At 40.7% G+C, this 24,467-nt stretch overlaps 1 protein-coding gene across 5 annotated transcripts in view; it reads right to left on the bottom strand.

Annotated features, from left to right (window-relative positions):
* Positions 1-24,467, bottom strand: part of CTNNA2 (catenin alpha 2) — a 1,818,882-nt gene that overhangs the window by 574,937 nt on the left and 1,219,478 nt on the right. For all 5 annotated transcript variants that reach the window (XM_075572319.1, XM_075572294.1, XM_075572328.1 and 2 more), the window contains exon 8: positions 1,543-1,623. In XM_075572319.1, the coding sequence (XP_075428434.1) occupies positions 1,543-1,623 (81 nt within the window). The remainder of the gene's footprint in view (positions 1-1,542; positions 1,624-24,467) is intronic.

Raw genomic sequence — 24,467 nt, forward strand, 5'->3', positions numbered from 1 at the left:
ATTCACAGCCCTTGCGAGAGTCTGTGTGATCCCAGTAATTGGTGAGGTACCCTGTGGAGGAAGCAGATCCTACTACAGACGGGGATGTCTGAGCAGTGATCCTTGGTGTCCTTTTTGACAGGTCTGGGTGGTGACTAGAGATGGGAAAATTTTGGGGGCGGATTTAGATTCGCTGCGGATAGGCCAGTTCCTCGGTCCATGTATTTCCAGCAAATCAATCTCAAAAAGGGTGACTTGGATGGGCAACCTCGACAGCAGACGTCGAGCTAAGTAGACAATTAGAGGTGGACTGGACCACATGGGGAGGTGAGAGGTAGTGTAGGATCAAGTCATAGGATTTCACAAAGCAAAGGAAAGAGCCTTCCCCCTCTTCCACTCCTAGATTTACGAATATATGTTTTTATGATTTGTATGGATGTTACTAAAGATAATGGATGTCATGTGTATTTATGTATTTCCTGAACATCAATAAACATTTTGAATTAAAAAAATAAAAGGGTGATTTGACTTTTTTGGATTTTTTTATCACCGATAATCAGCGAATCAAGCAATCCGCTGGTCAATTTTACCAATCCAATCCTCGGTTCCGCAATCCCAATCTGTGAATTGGATTCTTAAAATCCACCAGTGAATTGTATCCAAGGCAGTTTTTTTTTGTTTAAATTTGCACGGATTGAAACTGGAACAATCCGTCTACGAATTTTACACTGCGGAACGGATTTGGAATGGAAAGATTGGGAGATTCCGGGTAACAGATTTTGACAGTTTTGCCCGTCTGTAGTGGTGGAAAGCTACTTTTTTGGTGCAGCCAGCATGAAGTTCCCTAGTGGTTAGAGGACGATGGGAGCTATTTCGGCTGGTGGTGTCCTTCTAAGCGCTCGATTCACAGGTTACCTAGGTTTATTTGGGGCCATTTTGTGGCATGAGCTATAACAGATGTGTCCCTTATTTAATCATGCAATCTTTGTTATTGAGGAATGTACAGGTAAGTAACGTACTCAGCACCAAATACTAATTACAGAGCAAATAAATAAAAAATAATAATAATTGCAGTAATGCTTTCTAAAATAAAAAAGTTTATATTAATAAACAAAATGTATTTTGATACCAGCTCTGATGCAATGCATAGCTGACCCTGCTGTTAACAAAGTGGTTAAACATTTGCGTTACAGTTTGAACTTTTGAGTGTTCAATCCATATTGATCAACTCTCTCTGTTTACAAAGCAGACGCCCTCATAATTCATTAAAAACTGTTTTCTGATTTTTCGCTGAAAAAAATGACCTCAACTTAATGCAAGTCAATGGAAGCTGGAGCGACGTCCAGCATTTTCCTGTCAAACCTCCCTGAAGAGAGTTTTCAGATACTAGCCAGTATGATTCAGTCCCAGGCAGAACTCATACAACACGCCATCTGTTCACTACAAATATGTGCCCTTATGTTCAGAGAGAACTGTTCATGAACTTTCAGATCAACAGTGGTCCATTGTTCTCCCATTCCTGTATCTTAGCTTAATATATAGCTGGCTGAACAAAGAACCTACCTGTCTCCGTAGATCTCTCGTTTTTTTGGTCATTTTATCAATGGCAATGTTTAACGGGTCGCCCTTTTCTTTTCTTCCACTCTAAAAGACAAAAAAAGGAACCAGTGTTAATGCACAGTGACAACATTTCACAAAACAGTGGCAGTTCTCATATGCGTTTTAGAAATAAATAACATCTTCAGTTTCACAGCAGGTGCTGTATACACCATTAGATTATACATATGTCTATTGAAAGTATGACTCGTTTGCTGCCGGAAGGGCCAGCGAGACAAAGCGCGGCAACAAGTTGCGGGCAGGGGCGAGGTTAAGGAGTTCATACCATTCTCTTGCCTCTTTATGGCATTTCTTTAAGTTCAATCCACTTCTGGCCTAACCAGACAAAAGCTGCGTAGTGCTGTTACTCTGCAGCAAACCTTTGACGTACGTTGTACTGAAGACGAATATTGAAAAGGAGCAGTCCCCCATGCATGCTCATGTCTTATTTATTAAAGGTTTCTTTCCACTTATTGTACAGCACAGGGTTTTTTTTTTCAATTCTCTCATGTTTTACCTGCTCATATTTTTTTCAACTCTGTATTATATTGCTAAAAATCAGCCCAAAACCTAAATGAATATGGATTCAAAGCTCCCTCACGTAGTGAGATTAGTAGACCTTGGAGAGCCTTATTTGACAAGATTAAGAGAAGGCATATTTTTCTGAAAAGACCCTTTGTAATCTGTAAGGAACGTAACTCTGTGCTGTCTGGTGGAGTGGTGAAAGTGAGAATGAAAAACAGGTGTTACAGTAGCATGTGGACAACACACTGCAGGCTTCGGTCCTTTTTAAAGCTAAAGCAAAATAAAAAAAAACAACGTGAAAACAAAAATTAAAATTGGGTTGGGAATCTGATTTTAAGTGTATCACACGGAGCCCACTTTCAAAGTACATAATATTGGGTGGATCTGCACGCCTCCCACATCAGGTAACAGCGTATTCCCAAGAGACGCAGCCGTTAGTGTTCCTAACACAAGACGAGGTAAGGGTTTCTATGACACATAGAAAGACAAAGGAGTGAGTAAGGGAGCAGCCAGGATAGGGAAAGAGAACATTAGTGATCACCCATGTATCTGTTTAGGAAACAGTTTATCTAGGTCCAACAAAAAATTATTAGGAGTCAACAAGAAACTCCATATAGTGATATAAATAATAAAAGTAATAAAAACTGTGTGTGAATACATGGTTTTTTTTCTATCACAGTTCTTTAGTTAAGGCATGAAACACATGTCTAAAAATTATTCACTCGTTTTTTTTTTTTTTTTTTTAATGTATGTATGGTTCGCAAATTTTCCACATTTCCACTGAGGATTCTTCGTTTTGCCAAGAAAGTGCAATTTCACCGAGCCTTTTTATGGCTTTACGTACCCTGAAATAGGGCCTTTGCTGGATAGGAAGGCAAAAGCCACGTATCCGGGTCTGGGTTAAAAAGGCTTGGTAATTCTTGAGAGAACTCTGAAACGGCTGGAAATATGTTCGCAGTTAAAAAAAGGGCACATTTTTCCTCATTAGCGATTGGAAGTTTCACACATTTTTACCTCTACGTATAGCGTTCCCTGTAGTAGAGGCCTTTGAGTAACCACGCTAAATAGATGCTTCCTGTTAACAAAAAGTCCCTGGCGCCCAAATGGTTATAGTCCTCCCTCTCCAAGATGCGCCTGAAAAACCTGAGTTTGTCAGATTATCGCCCAGGAGAAATACTCAAGTAACTAACTGTTCACTACAAGATCCTTCAATAGTGTGGTTAGCCACTCGTCATTAAATTGTATATCAGTCACAACACAGTTAGCATTAAATATTAATAAATAATTATAATTATATGTCAATTATTTGATGCAACATAATATTTGAGAAGAAAGCTGGTAGCAGAAAGATGAAGACCAATTTCAAAGCTGTGCAGTTTACTGTCTCACTCACATATTTCTTTATAAGGGAATGATATTATGAGTTGGGTGGCCTGCTAACCTAAAGCTTTAATGCTGCAGCCTCCTGCGAGTTTGGAGATATGATAATAACATTTATATCAGGGAAATCAGCTTCACTTATTAGCCAGCTTATACACAGGTACAGTAATGCAATGCAGAGCAGAGGTGCAGCATGCTACCAAGAGACAGGTGGTGTGTACAACTGCAGGTGGTGTGTACAACTGCAGTATAGGACAGCTGGGACGGTATGCAGCAGAGGTGGTCATTGTCTGTCCTCAAGGGCCACCAACAGGTCAAGTTTTAAGGATATTGCTGCTTCGGGACAGGTGGCTCAATCAGTAGCTCAGTCCAAACCTGACCTGTTGGTGGCCCTTGATGACAGGAGTTGGCCACTCCTGGTATACCGGAACATTAGTATGCATGTAAGTGTATGTCAGCATCTCATATGCTCTTCCTCTGCTAATCCTGTTATTTAATTTGGCAAAAAAATTACATTAAAGGTCTATCCAGTACTGACGTGATTAAACTGAACACAAATCTAATGAAAGGTCTCTAGTTTCTGTCCTCAAAAGAAAATAACACTTGCTGGCTAAGAACAAGCTATTTAAGGCCATGAGCATCTTCCTAAAAGATTAACGTAAAACTGACACAGCAGACAATAAAAAACGAACGCCTAGAATGTGTCCATCTTCTGCAAAACATAAAGCTTCGCAAAGCAGCAAACTTTTGTATTTTTTACTTACATGGGTTTTATTTTACACAGGATTGAAGCTGGGGGTCACACAAGCCAAACCCCAATTAATTCCAGCTCCGGGGAACCCCTGCTTCTGGAGATTCTTACCTCCATAGTACGTGCCGGAAGCCGCTAGACTCTGCTTCTGGGGCTCATGTAAGGGCTGCTGTTCAAAGCTCTCACGCCCTGCTGGCCAATAAGAAGTTGTGACATCATCAGGTTCGGATTCCTATTGGCCCGCATGATGTGGGAGCCTTAAACTTTAAAGTCCTGTTTGCTCAGCCGGTGTGGCTACCGGCACCTACTAAGGAGGTAAGGAAGTATCTCCGGAAGCAGAGGGTCCCCGGAGCTGAAATTAATGGGGTTCACCTCCGGAGACTCCCTGCTTCAATCCTGGGTAAATATATAATAAAAATACATGTTAGAAAAAGGCACTTGGATTGCTCCTTTAAGGAAGTATGAAAATGATTTTCAGTTTACCATCAGAGGTAATCAATGTATTTCACAACATGGAAAGAAGTACTGTAAGTATCATTTTATGTGCCATCATGTTCAGTTAAAAAACAGGATAGACTCTATAAACATTCATCCCTCCTCAAAGCTTAAACAATACCTCTGTTTTGTGAGCTCTCATCGTAGCCTTTCCAAAAATTACTGTCTGACCTCAACTGTTAGAAATCATTTTGCTTATTTCATATATTTCTCTTCTTACAGGTGTTTGCATATTATAAATTGGCTCTAGTAAAGAAAGATTGCTAAAAAATTTATTCCCATATTTGTTATTATTAATCACATATTTTCAAAGAAATAGCAAGCATAGTATGCTACATTGTAAGGAAACACACTGTATATAAAATTGTGATTAAACAGTGACCATAAAGTATTCTAAATGTGTCATTAAAAATCAGTGGTTTAGAATTCCAGCTAAAGAGAACTCCACTGGGCCTGATTTTTCAAAGGAACACAAAACTTTTATTTTAATGGGATACATTTTCTATTAAATCTGGTGATGATGTTTGCCCCAGTAATGCCTCAGAGTTGAGGTCCGGAGACCGATAACAGACCATTTTTTGTATAACACTAATATTTTGCAACTGCTCTCAATCTGGTATGGCAGTATGAGATATGCAGTATATGCTTGTAGTTGGGAATCAGTAAAATGTACTCACGCAGAAAAATAGGATCAGTGGGGATGGCGAATGTGTCGAATATTCGATGCGCAACTTATTCCCAGAGTTTTAGGCAAAATTTGATTTGCAGATGAGTATTTGAATGTGAAGGTGTATGTGACTCACCCTGACATTCATTTTGCATATACTTTAATTTAGTCCTGGCATTTGATTCACCTAGGAATTCCAGAGAACCAGAATATCCTAATTTACTAGAGTCTCGTGTGCTACATATACCCCTCAAACAACACGGGGAGAGACACCTGTGCACAAAAAAAGAGCACACTTGAGATATCTGGGATATATGCCAATAGGCGTCATTTAAACATACTTTGCATAACCTATTAGCATATCTGTCTCTACTCCCGAATTTCCGTGTACGGTCACTTTTTTAAGCCAAGCCATGAATATTTGTTCGCATGACTTTATCATTCGGTGGAGTCGAATAATTTGCACATCTCTAATGATAAGTCCAGTTTTTCTATTTTACTGCCCAAAAGTCTTGTGGGTGATTGTTTTTGAAAAAAAACAAGTGCTATAATTTTTTGGAGAACTACAAACCAGTACAGTTTGAGTTACTTGTATGACTTGGATCAATGTTAGCATCTTAAAGTACATGTACATGTATTAGGTCTCTCCAAAACTTAAGTTCAAAAGAATCAGTGGTTTACCGTACAATGCTAAAACATCCATTCTGATACAAGTGACAGAAGGAGAGAGTATACTGTGCAACTGAGACAGATGCTCTGTAATTATCCAAACCAACATTTACAGACTTTATTTAAGAAAAAGAAAATCATTCATACATCAAGGGAACATCAAGTATCACTGTCATAAGATCAAAAGTCAGAACATGACAAGTTAAGACTCCCATGGCTCTTCCCCCTCGTGCTTTGTAATTGTATCTCAATTCACATTGCAAAACATACTGAATATCCTCAGCACAAGCTCACATCCAGTGAAGGAACAAAGGGGATCTGTGTGACTTGCAATGTATAGTTAGTAATGTCAAACAGAGAAGGGCTCCGGGCTGCAGGAGTGACCACATAACTGGCATTTGGAAGACCAAGGACGGCTCATTTCCTGACTTTGGACGCAGAAACCATAACCAATAAAATGACCTACATACAGTATGCAATTCATTGTGATGGAACTGTCCATGTTGTTAGTATGGTGATGGAGGCTTACATTATTGCCCCTACAAGCCAGAATAGATAGCCACGTTTGGTTAATTTTTACATTACCAATGACATCCCCAATTCATTTTCATTATCTCACTGACTATTATAACATATGATTTATAGGAATGTAGGATGTGGTTTCCTTTTATGTAGGTATATGGCAGGGGTAAGTGGCTTCCCCCTGCCTTGTGCTGCTAAACTGTCTGTTACTGTATGACCTAAATTATATTATATGCCAAAGAGGAAAGAGAACTAACAATGGCCTTGAAGCCGCTCATACGATCATTTTGACCAGTGGGCACATTTTGTGACTGAGTTTATTGGCAATCTTTACAAGACATTTTTTTTTAAGCCTGTCCAATTTTCCATGCTGTCACTTCTACTTCTGAGACGCGCCTGTGTTTCGTTTGTACATGGCATCCACAACACTTAGTTGTTTGTGCCTAACAATTTTCCTCTTTCATGTTATTTCTTTGACTTGTGTTTTCCTGCTCCACATTTTGTATCTATCAGTAACATCATAGAAGACAAAATTGCACTGGCAGTGCTAGATGATTTCATATTTCTCGGTGTACTGTGGGATCTGATTAAGTAGTGTTTTTCTCAAATGCTCGACTGATAAATTCAAACTCAAATAGATAGAAAAAATATAATATTGAGTATCAGATATGTCTTGCCAATCTCAGAAAACTACATGCAATGGATATCATTCGTTACCTCACTGTCTCTGCATACAAATTATATTCATTACAATTTAATTTATTATAACACTAACGGGACGTATGAAGATATGAAAAGAAGGTAGAATGATACCTTGACCCAAAGAGTCTATACTCAATTGTTTTGTCGTCTGTGGCAAAATGAGATGAAGTGAGATCAAAGGTCACAAGGTGCTGGTACTGGGGCTTAAACTGGGTTTTCCCACTTAAAGCAGCAGAACATGGTGACACATTAAAAAAAATAGGTTCTAAACAGGGTGACTCTGGTGCTGAGCCATGCTAATTTCAGCTCTGGGGACCCCCTGTCTACCAAGATACTTACCTCTGTATGGGGTGCTCTGTTGCAGCTCTGGCTGGGATATGTGGGGCTATCGAAATGGCGACTTTAAATGTCCCATGTCATGCAGGCTAATAGGAAGCCATAAAAGTCATCCCTTACAGCTTCCTAGAGAACCCCTGCTTTCAACCTTGGCGGGGGGGAGGGATGTCATTTGTTTTAGTAACAGGTGCTCCTTTAAGGGTCAGTGTCAAACAAGTCCAAGGCTATTCCATTAAATTGGCATTCAAGGATACTGTAACAAGGGTGGCCCATCCAGAATAATGCTGACCCATTTAGTTTTCAGGAACAAGCAGTAAAGCAATAGAAGCAGACAGACCTTAGGATTTTTATTCGCATCCTTGCTCACTATAGGTGTATAGGAAAGTGAAGATTAGGGAGCTTATGTTTAATGCCAGAGCATTCTGGTTCAAGGTTCAGTACCCTGACAAGTGCAAAAGTAAAACACATACCTGTACAGTATGGAAATAGAAAATGGTTTGTTGATAGAATTGTAATAAGAACAGGTATATGTGCCTGTAAGAGACGTGTGCAGAGGTACGCAATGGAGACCGTTTAAAGTGAAACTAAAATTAGGCTTTATTGCGCCTTTCCCTTTAACACAGCAGAACATTCAAAATAAGCCAAAGAAAAACCTGCTCCGTTTTGGAGAATATCTACACATGTAGTCCAGCCCTCTTTAACTGGGTGGTTAGCTGAGCTATTTACCAGCCCCAAATATATAAACATATATACAGATATATAACAGTCCTATAAGAAAGTCTTATCTGTTTCTTGTAGCTGTAGGGGAAGGTCGCTCTGCTCTCCTGGGTCAGCACCCTTGTGTGCTAGGGCAATGTCTGTCCAGGTATACAGGTCTCGTCCCCTATGTCTTGCTGTCAGCCTGCAGTCTCTATGCAGCTCGAGATATCTGTTGTTCCCCAGGCCAGCCCAGTTGTGGACTAGGGAACTCTCAGTTTGTCCTTCCTGGGTCTGCTCCAATTGTGAGCTCAGGAATCCTCCTTCCTGTCTCAGAACAGGCTATTTCTGAGAGAGCTCTAATCAGCCAGGTGGAGTTGGTTAATTTCTTGTATGCAATTAACCAGCACACTGCTGGATTAGAGGCAAGTTTCTTAACAGGGATAAATCCCCGTTACAGTGCCCAATGTCTGAATTGATGCGAGGGAGTAAGCAAACTATTGCTTTGGGATATACACTAAGATGATAAGGCCTACAAGTAATTATAAAGCATTGAAGGTTAATATATCCCTTTACCCCATGATGCCTGAAAATTCACGGTTGGGTCAGAAGTAATCTGAAGAGGCTAACTGAGTGGGGGGATGTGGGAGTTTCCATTCACCAGTCAAGCAAGAAATTAAAAAAAATAAAAAATAGTGTTACATGGAAATTCAATTGATTCACAAGGATGGAAATTTGGAAAATAATTGATAAGGTGATGGGTTCCTAATGCAGATTGGGTACAACCAGGAGTGTGGAATCAGAACCGGAAATATGGACATCAGAGCTTATATTTTTGCAATCTGTTTTAGATCTATGTACACTTTTCTCTCCACAAAGACTAATGCAGGCGAGCTCTGTCCTGTTATCCACCAATCCCTAAATAGGATTCTAAAAAGAGAGTATTACTCCTTTTAAGGTGCACGCTCAATCCAAACTTTCTAATTTATATATAGAACACTAAATTAATATTGTTTCAGTGGTTATGACAAGTAACCATACAGAATAATCAACCGCATCCAATGGATATTTAAAAAATCTATATACAGTACTGTTATTCTCACCAACTTTATTGCCATAGTACCAGGGGGTCACAGGCAGCCATCGGGGACTGTTTTTCTTGTCTTTAATAAAGCCAGCGGGGGGCTTCACCTGCGGCCCCAGCAGTCCTCTCTTTCTTGCCAGTGCAGAGTGAGCGGAGATGTTGATGGCGTGGGTCATAGCTACTCCACACTCGCTCGGCTGCTTTTACACTCGTGTACCCTATGGACGTACAATGTATACCATGACAACTGCACCCTGCCGATCCATGTGATGTACGTTGTACGTCCTGCACTTCTCCTTGCTTCCTCCAGGTGGCACAAGCTTTAAATCAGCCCCTGCCCACTGGAGTATCTAGAGGAAATTAAATCAATCAGATCATTACCAGTGCTCTGAGTTATTGTAAAGTTAAAAATAAATGTATGTATTTTAATAAATGCGGGTCCCTCCTCCTTCACCCCCTCCAAGTCTGATCTCCGCCTTATGAATTGAGGGAGGGAGGGGGGTAGGAGGTAGATCGGCACTAATTGGGATTCAGAGGATGAGGGGGAGGGTCCCACAAGTAAAAAGTAGTAAAGGGTACCAAGAAAACCAGTGAAAGTCAGCTAAGAATAAAGCTCCTGGCGTTGCTATGGGATGAAATATATTTTTTTTAAAAACAGGAAAAAAAACTATCCCCAACAAGCACACTGAAAACCACAAAATATAAATCAGTTTATTGTAATGTTAAAAAATATCCTATAACTGCTGTATACAGTCATATAGATAAGCCCAGCAGTACATGCAGTCTCTATAGGTAAAGGAGTAGACTAGTCATCAGAAAGTGAAAGAAAAACAAGGGATAAAGACAAATAAATTTGTCCAGTGTACTGTACATCGGCCGGACACAAAACTTAAGCTCATAAGGAACTGTCAGTACATGCAGGTGGAACAGAGACTGCAAGGCAGAAAACAGGACAGAAAAAAAGCACCAAAAAAAGCACCAAAGTGATCATAAGTAATAGCAGAGCACCACTGGCCAGACAGGTAGTATCATATGGGAGAAAAAAGAACCCAGTCTTCCAGCACTCAATCACAAACAAATGTATAATTGTAAATTTAAAATACTTTATTGATGCCAAGAATAAAAAAATGGGTGTTAAAACGTAATTAAACGATGTATTGCAACAGCACGTGACTGTGTCCAAATGTTACCCACCTAGAGCTGGGTGGGTGGATGTTGTAATAAAATCCCTTATAGATATTCGGGATTTGGACTGCTATATGTTATAGCTTCCTAAAAGGTATAGGAAAGGAGCCTATAGAAACTCACCCAGAGGTGTTGTCAATATAAGTGTATCCGGGTATGTAGTGCACACTCACAAGATACACTTATGGCGCACTTGTATTAGTGTACTGTGCAAGGTCAGACCGTATCCACCCCTATTGTGGGAATAAACTGCTCCCTGCGTGATATCTTAATTGGCGCTAGATCTATTGTGGATTCATATTACGCCCACATAATATGGTAAAACACAGGCTTGTAGGCAAGTATAAGGTTCATCAGGTATAAACTTTATTGACTGCAGAGTGTTAATTGATATAGAAACACCATAGGTGGTAATGATAATGCCGTGGTGTTTCTATGTGTACTATAAACCCTGAGGGCTCACCTATGGTACTGTCAGTGAGGTGTAGGTGATCTTGACTCAGTATAGAGGTCTGTATATATTTATATTTGCCTGTTGATGCAAACCCCACTGTAGTTGTGGTTGCTGCAGCTGAGATCAGCACTAGTTATGGGGCTAATAAATAGACATAACAACTGACAGAATATATGAATCTCCTGAGCAGTTAAACACACTGACAAAATGCAAATAATGCCAACTAATAGGGTATGTGTGGGGTTAATGATGGGATGGAATCAGTGTGCAATCACCCCACCCCCCTTTCCCTATATAGCAGCTATATACCAATTGCCAGTTTATATAGGGGCCGGTCTAGCTGTAATGTATATAGCATGCCTGTCTGTAGGTGAGTTGTATAGTCCCCTAGAGGTACGAGGATCACGCTATATTGTTACAGAGCGCGATCCCGGCTTCACATGCACGCCGGGGGAAGCCGCAAATCACTCAACGCAGATCAGTATCCAACTGCTGTAGAATTTCAAATGCACTGGCTTCCCGCGTGTGCAGGAGATGATTGCCTGGGTAAGAGGATCACGCTGTATGGTAACAAAGCGCGATCCCCACTGAACATACACTTCGGGGGAAGCCACAAATCTTGTCAGCAAGCAAAAAATGGTCAGCAGACGTGCAAAAAACCTGAGAGACCATCTGGTCCATAGCCACTACAATGTGGCAACACCAAGGGCCACCTGGCTACCACCCCGTATAAACGGCAATTACCATTGCCAAAGGTGCAAGGCCTGTCAGTATATGACAGTTTCCAAAACCTTCAGTAATCACAACAACAGAAAGCATTTCGATATACGCAAATTTATCAACTGCAATACAGTGGGAGTAATTTACATGGGAACATGCAAATGTGGGAAAAAGTACGTGGGTAAAACCCGCCGCCCACTCAAAATACGGATACTCGAACATGTGGGCTCTATCCGGAATAAGCTAGATACTCCAGTGGCCAATCATGCCAACAGGTGCCAACCTGGAGACCTTAAAGCCATGACCTTCATGGGGATAGATCAATTTTCTCCAGGAATAAGACGTGGGGACTGGGACAATGAGCTATTAAAGATCGAAGCCAGATGGATTTATACCTTGGGAACATTAAATCCACTTGGACTCAATGAGGGCTTCGTGTTTAGCCCCTTCATATAAATCCCTTATCCCCTGTTACCAACCCCACTTTAAGAAATGAATCCCGAACATTCCTGTAATCCAGAAACTATACCTATAACACCGTACCCACTAATTTGAACGTAAAACATCTCACATGTTCCATTCCCCTGCACTATTTGCAGTATACTAACAACCACTCGGACGCCATCACACACCTACACTCTGACAATGAATTGAGTACAAATAAAACAATGACATAGTGGACTTTTAGTTTATTTCATTTTATTTCCATCAATGGAATACAGTGTATTTGCTTTTGGTATGATCTAGAAACATAGACTTACCTTCAATATTAGTGACCAACCATCACTCCTTACCATGAATATAAAAATTTACAACACGAACACCCCAGCTCATGTGAGTAAATACAACAGTAATACATCACATATATTACCAGTATTGTAGCCATAGCCATTCAGCCCATTACAAAAGTTGTAATTAGTTTGCAACTTATGCAACTACCTAATGGGCATATTGAATCTGGCAATAAGGCAGTTACTAGTCTGTAGACCACAATTAGTGCATCTATGGCAATGGGATATTATATCTGTCTATCAGCAGTAACGAAGGGGTTAAGTGCAGGAACAGGCACTCTCACGTTGGCTATATAAACTTGCCTCCACACGCAGGGACCTCCCCCTACGTGCCCTGAAGAAGCGTTCACTACGTGAAACGCGCGCGTCGGCATTTTTCTCCTGCACACGCGGGAAGCCAGTTCATTCAAAATTAACAGCAGAGGGATATTGATCCGCGTTAAAAGATTTGTGGCTTCCCCCGAAGTGTATGTTCAGTGGGGATCGCGCTTTGTTACCATACAGCGTGATCCTCTTACCCAGGCAATCATCTCCTGCACACGCGGGAAGCCAGTGCATTTGAAATTCTACAGCAGTTGGATACTGATCTGCGTTGAGTGATTTGCGGCTTCCCCCGGCGTGCATGTGAAGCCGGGATCGCGCTCTGTATCAATATAGCGTGATCCTCGTACCTCTAGGGGACTATTCAACTCACCTACAGACAGGCATGCTATATACATTACAGCTAGACCGGCCCCTATATAAACTGGCAATTGGTATATAGCTGCTATATAGGGAAAGGGGGGTGGGGTGATTGCACACTGATTCCATCCCATCATTAACCCCACACATACCCTATTAGTTGGCATTATTTGCATTTTGTCAGTGTGTTTAACTGCTCAGGAGATTCATATATTCTGTCAGTTGTTATGTCTATTTATTAGCCCCATAACTAGTGCTGATCTCAGCTGCAGCAACCACAACTACAGTGGGGTTTGCATCAACAGGCAAATATAAATATATACAGACCTCTATACTGAGTCAAGATCACCTACACCTCACTGACAGTACCATAGGTGAGCCCTCAGGGTTTATAGTACACATAGAAACACCACGGCATTATCATTACCACCTATGGTGTTTCTATATCAATTAACACTCTGCAGTCAATAAAGTTTATACCTGATGAACCTTATACTTGCCTACAAGCCTGTGTTTTACCATATTATGTGGGCGTAATATGAATCCACAATAGATCTAGCGCCAATTAAGATATCACGCAGGGAGCAGTTTATTCCCACAATAGGGGTGGATACGGTCTGACCTTGCACAGTACACTAATACAAGTGCGCCATAAGTGTATCTTGTGAGTGTGCACTTCATACCCGGATACACTTATATTGACAACACCTCTGGGTGAGTTTCTATAGGCTCCTTTCCTATACCTTTTAGGAAGCTATAACATATAGCAGTCCAAATCCCGAATATCTATAAGGGATTTTATTACAACATCCACCCACCCAGCTCTAGGTGGGTAACATTTGGACACAGTCACGTGCTGTTGCAATACATCGTTTAATTACGTTTTAACACCCATTTTTTTATTCTTGGCATCAATAAAGTATTTTAAATTTACAATTATACATTTGTTTGTGATTGAGTGCTGGAAGACTGGGTTCTTTTTTCTCCCATATGATACAATCAGTCTCCATCCAGTCAGCACCTCACTGTGGTTAGCATCAGCTGTGCGGGTTTCTCTTTTGTGTATAGCAATTTCATTTGGGGTATCTTGACCCATTACTACACCCAGCACGCGACAATACCATCCATTGTTTAGCACACTATGTCTGGTTTCTTATCAAACACAACTGACTTTAATGAATGGCAGGCAGAGGCGGAACGAATGTTTTCAACAGATTATGTAGCCCCAGAATCCTCATCTACACCGAACATAAGTGACTTCTTTAGAGAACTGGATAAAGTCTACAAAGCCCAGAGGAAAGCCTGGTGGGAGATATTTAGCTTCGAGAAATATCTCAAGGCTGGATTTACCCCTAGAGGTTTAAGGGCTAATATTGCACCAGCGTATGATATAGTAGATGAAGACTTTACCAGATCTTGGGAGTTAGTACTTAATCAGTGCTCGATTTTGTTAATGGAACTATTGATCACCTATCAAAAAGACAAACTCAAACAGACCAACTCTGAACTTGATACTTTACTGACTAAAGTAGAAGTATGGAAAACCAATGACAAGTTCACTGATTTAGAAGGCCGTCTAAAAAACAACATAGATAAATTTACAAGTGACCTAAAGGACAGAAAACACAAGAAATTTATGAGAGACACTGAAGACTATCAAACAGGGAAGATTTATAGATATAAATTTACATCTAAAGGCCGTAAACAAACAAAACCCAAATCAAATATCCAGGAGTCCTCAACAGAGTGGGAGATATCAGAAAGTGAGGAGGAGAGACCAACAACCTCAGAAAGTACTACACCAGGACGCAGGTCCTCAATTGCACATTACCTACCCCAGGTTTCTTTTTTAGAGCAGAGACAGTCAGTAGAAACACGACCAAAAGAAAAAGAGAGGGAAAAAGAAAAACCAGGAGAGGGAAAGGTATGGGCTTTAAGAAGCGAAAACATGAGTACATCCAGAAACAAACCCAGAAACAAGAAAGGGAGAGGTTACCAGGGATATTAGGAAGGGATGAGCTTCAAATTATAAACCTAACTGATAAAATCCTCAATGAAAACCATATACGAGTCCTGAAACGAGGCCTGTCCTTTTCGCCGTCCAATAATCTGAACACATTTGAGTGGGTTAAAGACGTGAACCTATTTGCACGAAAGCTCAAATTACACAAAATGTACAGATCAAGAGATAGGAGACTGGCGAATCGGGAGGGGGCCCCAATACCTGACATAAGAGAAACCGAAGCCATTGAGGATCTCTTATCCTTACAGGCAGAGTCTGACAGAACTCCAGGCGAAGGTCCTTTTACTGACCTCAGACCAAAGTCTAAATTTATGCCTTATGGGGAACAATATGCCCATATTGATACCTTTGTAAATTTAGTTACTAAAGATCTTGAATCTCTACCGAGGACAAAACAACTTGACAATATGAGTGCAGATGAGACTCTAGCCCTTGAAGAATTAGCTACTGCTAAAGACATTGTGATCAAACCATCAGACAAGGGTGGCAACCTTGTCATTTTGAGATCTGAAGATTATGAGAAAGAAAACATCAGAATCCTGTCGGATCGGACCTGTTATGAGATTCTCCAGACAGACCCCACTCAGAGATTCACTAAAGAATTGCTCAATATTCTAAATGGGGGACTGTCCTCGAAGCTCATCTCAGAGAAAGAATACAATTATATACTGGTTCGTACACCCAAAATCGCCACATTCTATAGCCTTCCCAAGGTCCACAAGAACAAACAACCACCCCCAGGCAGACCCATAGTCTCTGGAATTGGAAACCTTACAGAGAAAGCTAGTGCCTATGTGGATAAGATTCTAAGGCCTTTTGTCACCACCTTGCCGTCATTTATTAAGGACACCAAAGATGTTCTTACTAAGCTGGACGGCATATCAGTGGCACATGACTGTATTCTGGTTACTTTGGATGTAGAGGGATTGTATTCCAGTATCAGGCATGATCAGGGAATACAGGCAGTCAACCACTTCCTCAGCACACGCAGTCAACACCATCATAAACACAATAGCTTCACAGTGGAATTACTACAATTCGTTCTTAAAAGAAACTATTTCTGGTTCAACAAAACCATTTACCACCAGATACAGGGCACGGCTATGGGCACTAAATGTGCCCCTACGTATGCGAACCTGTATCTGGGATGGTGGGAATCAGAGATAGTTTTCTCTGAGGAATTGGAATATCTAACCACCTTTGTGGAAATGTGGTTGCGTTTCATTGACGACGTGCTGATAGTGTGGCGCGGGACTGAGGCTATGTTGAAAGACTTAATTGAAATTCTCAACAAAAATGACCTCAACCTCCGCCTGACTCTTGAATACAGCCCTAAACAAATTTGCTTCCTTGATCTACTGATTACGAAGGATGACATTGGCAATCTTGAAACGACTATATATCGTAAAAAGACAGCCACAAACAGCATACTCCTAGCCAGCAGTCATCACCCCAAATCCCTTATCAGGGGGATACCAGTGGGGCAGTTTCTTCGCTTAAGAAGAAACTGCAGTAAGGATCAAGATTTCGATGAAAAGGCGAGGGACATGAAGGAAAGGTTCACCGAAAGGGGATACAGTCAAACAACAATTAAAAGAGCATATAAATGGGCAAAGCATAAAGCCAGATCGGAACTGGTTATGGATAAATCAACTAAGCCAGAACAAAGAACAGTGAGATTCATAGGCACCTTCAACAAACAATGGAAGGTGGCTAGGGAAGTCCTCCAGAAACACTGGCATATACTAAGGGCGGATGAAGACTTATGCGATTCCATACCAACTTTTCCAGCAATGGTCAGCAGACGTGCAAAAAACCTGAGAGACCATCTGGTCCATAGCCACTACAATGTGGCAACACCAAGGGCCACCTGGCTACCACCCCGTATAAACGGCAATTACCATTGCCAAAGGTGCAAGGCCTGTCAGTATATGACAGTTTCCAAAACCTTCAGTAATCACAACAACAGAAAGCATTTCGATATACGCAAATTTATCAACTGCAATACAGTGGGAGTAATTTACATGGCAACATGCAAATGTGGGAAAAAGTACGTGGGTAAAACCCGCCGCCCACTCAAAATACGGATACTCGAACATGTGGGCTCTATCCGGAATAAGCTAGATACTCCAGTGGCCAATCATGCCAACAGGTGCCAACCTGGAGACCTTAAAGCCATGACCTTCATGGGGATAGATCAATTTTCTCCAGGAATAAGACATGGGGACTGGGACAATGAGCTATTAAAGATCGAAGCCAGATGGATTTATACCTTGGGAACATTAAATCCACTTGGACTCAATGAGGGCTTCGTGTTTAGCCCCTTCATATAAATCCCTTATCCCCTGTTACCAACCCCACTTTAAGAAATGAATCCCGAACATTCCTGTAATCCAGAAACTATACCTATAACACCGTACCCACTAATTTGAACGTAAAACATCTCACATGTTCCATTCCCCTGCACTATTTGCAGTATACTAACAACCACTCGGACGCCATCACACACCTACACTCTGACAATGAATTGAGTACAAATAAAACAATGACATAGTGGACTTTTAGTTTATTTCATTTTATTTCCATCAATGGAATACAGTGTATTTGCTTTTGGTATGATCTAGAAACATAGACTTACCTTCAATATTAGTGACCAACCATCACTCCTTACCATGAATATAAAAATTTACAACACGAACACCCCAGCTCATGTGAGTAAATACAACAGTAATACATCACATATATTACCAGTATTGTAGCCATAGCCATTCAGCCCATTACAAAAGTTGTAATTAGTTTGCAACTTATGCAACTACCTAATGGGCATATTGAATCTGGCAATAAGGCAGTTACTAGTCTGTAGACCACAATTAGTGCATCTATGGCAATGGGATATTATATCTGTCTATCAGCAGTAACGAAGGGGTTAAGTGCAGGAACAGGCACTCTCACGTTGGCTATATAAACTTGCCTCCACACGCAGGGACCTCCCCCTACGTGCCCTGAAGAAGCGTTCACTACGTGAAACGCGCGCGTCGGCATTTTTCTCCTGCACACGCGGGAAGCCAGTTCATTCAAAATTAACAGCAGAGGGATATTGATCCGCGTTAAAAGATTTGTGGCTTCCCCCGAAGTGTATGTTCAGTGGGGATCGCGCTTTGTTACCATACAGCGTGATCCTCTTACCCAGGCAATCATCTCCTGCACACGCGGGAAGCCAGTGCATTTGAAATTCTACAGCAGTTGGATACTGATCTGCGTTGAGTGATTTGCGGCTTCCCCCGGCGTGCATGTGAAGCCGGGATCGCGCTCTGTAACAATATAGCGTGATCCTCGTACCTCTAGGGGACTATACAACTCACCTACAGACAGGCATGCTATATACATTACAGCTAGACCGGCCCCTATATAAACTGGCAATTGGTATATAGCTGCTATATAGGGAAAGGGGGGTGGGGTGATTGCACACTGATTCCATCCCATCATTAACCCCACACATACCCTATTAGTTGGCATTATTTGCATTTTGTCAGTGTGTTTAACTGCTCAGGAGATTCATATATTCTGTCAGTTGTTATGTCTATTTATTAGCCCCATAACTAGTGCTGATCTCAGCTGCAGCAACCACAACTACAGTGGGGTTTGCATCAACAGGCAAATATAAATATATACAGACCTCTATACTGAGTCAAGATCACCTATACCTCACTGACAGTACCATAGGTGAGCCCTCAGGGTTTATAGTACACATAGAAACACCACGGCATTATCATTACCACCTATGGTGTTTCTATATCAATTAACACTCTGCAGTCAATAAAGTTTATACCTGATGAACCTTATACTTGCCTACAAGCCTGTGTTTTACCATATTATGTGGGCGTAATATGAATCCACAATAGATCTAGCGCCAATTAAGATATCACGCAGGGAGCAGTTTATTCCCACAATAGGGGTGGATACGGTCTGACCTTGCACAGTACACTAATACAAGTGCGCCATAAGTGTATCTTGTGAGTGTGCACTTCATACCCGGATACACTTATATTGACAACACCTCTGGGTGAGTTTCTATAGGCTCCTTTCCTATACCTTTTAGGAAGCTATAACATATAGCAGTCCAAATCCCGAATATCTATAAGGGATTTTATTACAACATCCACCCACCCAGCTCTAGGTGGGTAACATTTGGACACAGTCACGTGCTGTTGCAATACATCGTTTAATTACGTTTTAACACCCATTTTTTTATTCTTGGCATCAATAAAGTATTTTAAATTTACAATTATACATTTGTTTGTGATTGAGTGCTGGAAGACTGTATCATATGGGAGAAAAAAGAACCCAATCAGTCTCCATCCAGTCAGCACCTCACTGTGGTTAGCATCAGCTGTGCGGGTTTCTCTTTTGTGTATGGCCAGACAGGTATCAAGACAAAGCAAGCACAGAAAAATATTGTTCCATTGTTCCAATGCGTAATGGAATGAAGCAAATCTGGTGTACTCAGTGTCATTCTCGGACAGCCATTCAGATGGCCCCGTCTACTGTAAGTGGGCCCTTCAGACCGGTAGGTAAAGTCCTTCATTGGCAGAGGAGTGGAGAAGTGGAGGAGGCGATCCAGCAGGCCACCACAATGTAACTTTCGCCACGGATTCTTCCGGGGGCCAGAATCTTGGTAAAGTTTAAAGCTACGGTGTCATGTGGGCCAACAGGAGGCCTCACCTCATGACATCACAGCTTCCTCTTGGCCCACAGGGTGCGGGAACTCCGCTTGGAAACTCCGCCATTACTTGAACCCTGCTAGTCAAACACAGCTGCTCTCTGAACTCCCTATGGAGGTCGATATCTCCTGAAGCAGTGGGTCACCAGAAAGTAATGGAGTTCAGCTCCAGAGACCCCCTGCTTCAATCTGTGTAAAAAAAAAAAAATGTTAAAAAAACAAAAGTGCTTTGATTGCCCCTTTGCAAGATTAAATTGATAAGCAAACAATGTACTTTAAAGCCATTTGATTTGAAAGTTTAATGCATGCTTCCCAGGGGATCCCAGGCATTGGGATATGATGAGCAGCAGCAGGAGGCAGATGTAAGTATTGTGTGAAGCTGATCCTGACTTTCATGTTAATATGTAAGGAGTAAAAGTAGAAAAAAAACACCTTGAATAATTCTTTTAATGACAGCATCTCAGGATCCTGGCGATAGAAACTATATTTTTATTTATAAAACCACATTATGATAAGAGAATGAAATCCTGTCCATCATTTACATAAGAACCTCTTAATAAAAGCAAAAATGCTTATAAAGATAACTTTTTTTTTTTTATTATTCCACTTTCCTCTTGTGAAGTAAAACTGTCTTAGAAGATGAAGGTATTTCCGGAAGATTTGACTGAAATTGCTTTGGGGATCCTGACTGAACAGTCAATCAGAGGACGGAATAAAAAGACTGCGCATAGCAAACAAGGGATACAGAGGCTAAATAGGTCATGAAAATAGGTAGGAATTATCAATAGAATCCAAAAATAAACCGTCGCTCGCAATAAAGATATTTATTAAAGAACCAGCTTGGTTGAATTAAAAAAAGTAGTGGGATTTTAGTGTTTGAGATGTGGCTGCGTTGCACCAGTTTTGCTGCAGGGTGAGTTGGGAAGTTTGAGAACACATTGAGGGCCTATGTCTGAAGCAACGAAAACCGTTTTTGTATTTTGGCGTAAAAGTGGCAGGTTTGTTGGCGCCCAGAAATGAACTGGGCTCGGCGTACAGATTTTAGTGGGATGTACTAAAAAGGAATGTTTATGTGCACCAAAAAAATCATCCACCAAGTTCGACTTGGCGCATACACTAAAATATTTAATACTGTAGTGTTAGCACAGAATTAAGTTGGTAGTCCAAATGAACTTGACACGCCACGGATGTTTCATCATATAATGTTATACAAATTATTATTTTAATAGTACTGTATGGCTTTAATATATAATGTTACATTAGTAAGTGATAGTTGCTGGTACTAGTTATAAATAAAAATACACATCATTCGGTTTTAATTTAAATTGGCTGTACAGGCAGTCCTCGTTTTACAACGCTTCGCTTTACAACGAATGGCTTATCCAACGCTATGCAATAAATACCTATATTCATTTTTACAACGCCAAAATGGCTTATCCAACGCTCTTACGACGCTTTGCAACGTTGTGTATGTGTGTATATATATACAAATTCACATAAACAACGTTGCAAAGCGTCGTAAGAGCGTATATATATAATATTATACTATATAATATTATATTATACTATATAATATATTATTTATTATGTTATATTATATGTATATAATACAGTATATACACTATATAATTTATGTGTGCTGCATATCTTATTGCCTGCATAAAATATTTGGTGTATTTTAGTGTTAAAAATGCCTTCAGGAACGGAACCTTTCATTTAAACAGTGTTCCTATGGGAAAACGTGTTTCGCTTTACAACGTTTCGCTTTACAACGCCATTTTGAGTAACGCATTGTGTCGGATAACCGAGGACTGCCTGTATATCATCTTAAGTGTCACATATGAAGTGTCTTTGGAGTTTATATTGGAGTTATCATCTCTGGATGTTTTCTATATCTTTAAACATGGATATATACTGGATATCTGGATTATCATTCTGATTCATTTCTCCACACAGGAATGTCTGTCTGAGTTGAATTATTCTATCAATGTAACCCCCACTGCAACAGAACATATCTAATTAACATCTCCTTGGTATGTCTGTCTGAGCAGAATAGGCAAACCCCTCCCTTAATTATTAGTCAAGTGAATCTGTTAGAGTATTTAAGTAAGTCTACCTTGGCTGTGTAACATCTTATGTGTCACATATGAAGTGTCAGTGGAGTTAACATTGGAGGTGAAGAATACAGGAAGAACTGGACTCTGCACTTCAACAACCAGAACAACTCTGCAAATGTGAGAACTTGACTCTCTAAATGCACTGATAATTTGTACTCTTCCTATCCTCCAATGCCTGGGAACTCTCTCCTCCTGCCTCTCTCCCTGCATCTCATTCTACCCTCCCTATTGCTTGTTCTGTTTGCTGTTCTCTCACTCCTTTGTAAACTTTTCTGTTGTCCCCAACTTCCCCACTCCCCTCCTATCCACATTTCTTCATCTCTCCTCCCCTACACCAATGCCTGTGCCCAAACACTGCACCATTATTTATAAACCTCTTTCCCAACAACTTCTTTAACCCTCAATAAAATGCACCCCCACAAATCCTCTATTCACACCCTCTCTCTCTACTCCTCCTTCTTGCTGCATGGGATATCTCTCCTAATCCTGTACCCAGGCAAATAAATATCTGTTTTCATCCACGCCTCCCTGCCACCTCTTCCTCTGCTAATGGTGTTAACCTATCTAATTTAATACTCACCAACCTTAAAAATCACTTCCAAAAAGAAGCATCTCAATAGCCTGCACTCATGGCTATTGTTCCACACCCACAGTCACTCCTACCACCCATTGTGGGCAACCAGTGCCATCTACAGCACTTATTCCCTCACCTGCTGTCTCTGTAATTCTCCCATCATACCACTTAGAATGTAAGCTCTTCGGGCCAGGGTTTTCCTTTCCTATTGTCTGATTTGGCTGCACTTATTGTATTATTATTATTCCTTGTACTGTATTCTTTGTGAAGCGCTGAGTACACTTTTGGCGCTATATAAATAATGATATACGTACATACATACAATTGTATCAGTCAGGCATTTCACATGACACAATGCAAAAAAATGTATTTCAAACACTGAATTATGTATCATATGTATACAATCTTCACACAAAAAAAAGAATGTCTGAGGCACGCAAGATCATCTAGACCAGGGGTGGCCAACTTCAGTCTTCAAGGGCCACCAACAGGTCAGGTTTTAAGGATATCCATACCGCAGCATAGGTGGCTCGATCAATGACAGTCTTAGACTGAGCCACTGATTGAGCCTCCTGTGCTGAAGGGACGTAGGGATATCCTTAAAACTGAACCTGTTGGTAGCCCTTCAAGACCGGAGTTGGCCAAATCTGGTCTAGAGAAATGCTACTATTACATGGGTACTGGGCAGCTTCCAATCAAGAGAAGTGACCTCATACCGTACATCATAATTATTGATTAGCTTGCAGGATGCTTTGTAATGTGTTACAGCATATGTTCACATGATCAAAATAAGTTATGTTGAATGGCAGACAACAATTGCTACAATTCTGTGCCCGTGGGCACCATACAGTGCCCACACCTGTACCCGACATCGCTTGGCTCGCCCTGCACATTTCAGTTTATATTGCAATATACACGTTTGTTAAGTGAGCATCCAGGAAAAGTCAACTTACTGCACACAAACGAAGATGAAAGAACAAAAATATGTAATAAATAAATAAATACACATTTCCCCATGTGCCTAAAACCCAAAAACAAAATGGGGCTGTTCTCGTCCCTCTAAAATCTAGAGTCACAACACATCTACGTTTGTATTGGGATAAAACAATGTACATATTAATGCTGTGTTTAACTTATTTCAATTCCCAGGTGCTCTCTCACAGCACGGGAAAAAAAAATATTGAATCATTCAAAAGTCACAACAAGCAAAGTGCCTTTGTTATTACACCAATTGTTGAGGGTTGACATGGAATTATAAAGATCATCTGTAATTATAGACTTGTCGGAAGTGGAAGCCACGTGTAAAACCAAGCGAAATCCCTGCATGTAATGTCGGAGAAACAAGGGTAGACAGATGTGTTTGTTTTGTTCTTTTAAGTAAATTAGCAGCTAGTTCAAACAATATTCTTGTTCATTAACATAAATAAAATCAATTGGCTTACTCAAATATTTCGTAACTGGTCGCATACCTCAGACTCACTTTGCCCCTTAGTTTTTTTTTTTTCATGCTTATTAAGGGTTACAATTTAATGCGTGTTAACATTAATTTAATTGGTTACAGGGTTTAGGGTATGGCGTAAACGGAGGAGTTTCGTGTTTGTGTCACCAAAGGAATAACAATACTGTATGGTCAAGTGCACTGCTAGTCACCAAAGAAAAGGCACTATGATATTTGATGACTTACAAGAAGCCAAAGAATGTAATAATGCCAGAAGTGACTGCCGAAATGTGAGTCTGTAACTGGGAAATGTGTGATGGAAATGGAGATCTGGGCTATTTAAACATCACATAGATGCCAAC

The sequence above is a fragment of the Ascaphus truei genome, chromosome 1 (assembly GCF_040206685.1).
Source record: "Ascaphus truei isolate aAscTru1 chromosome 1, aAscTru1.hap1, whole genome shotgun sequence".
Lineage (NCBI taxonomy): Eukaryota > Metazoa > Chordata > Amphibia > Anura > Ascaphidae > Ascaphus > Ascaphus truei.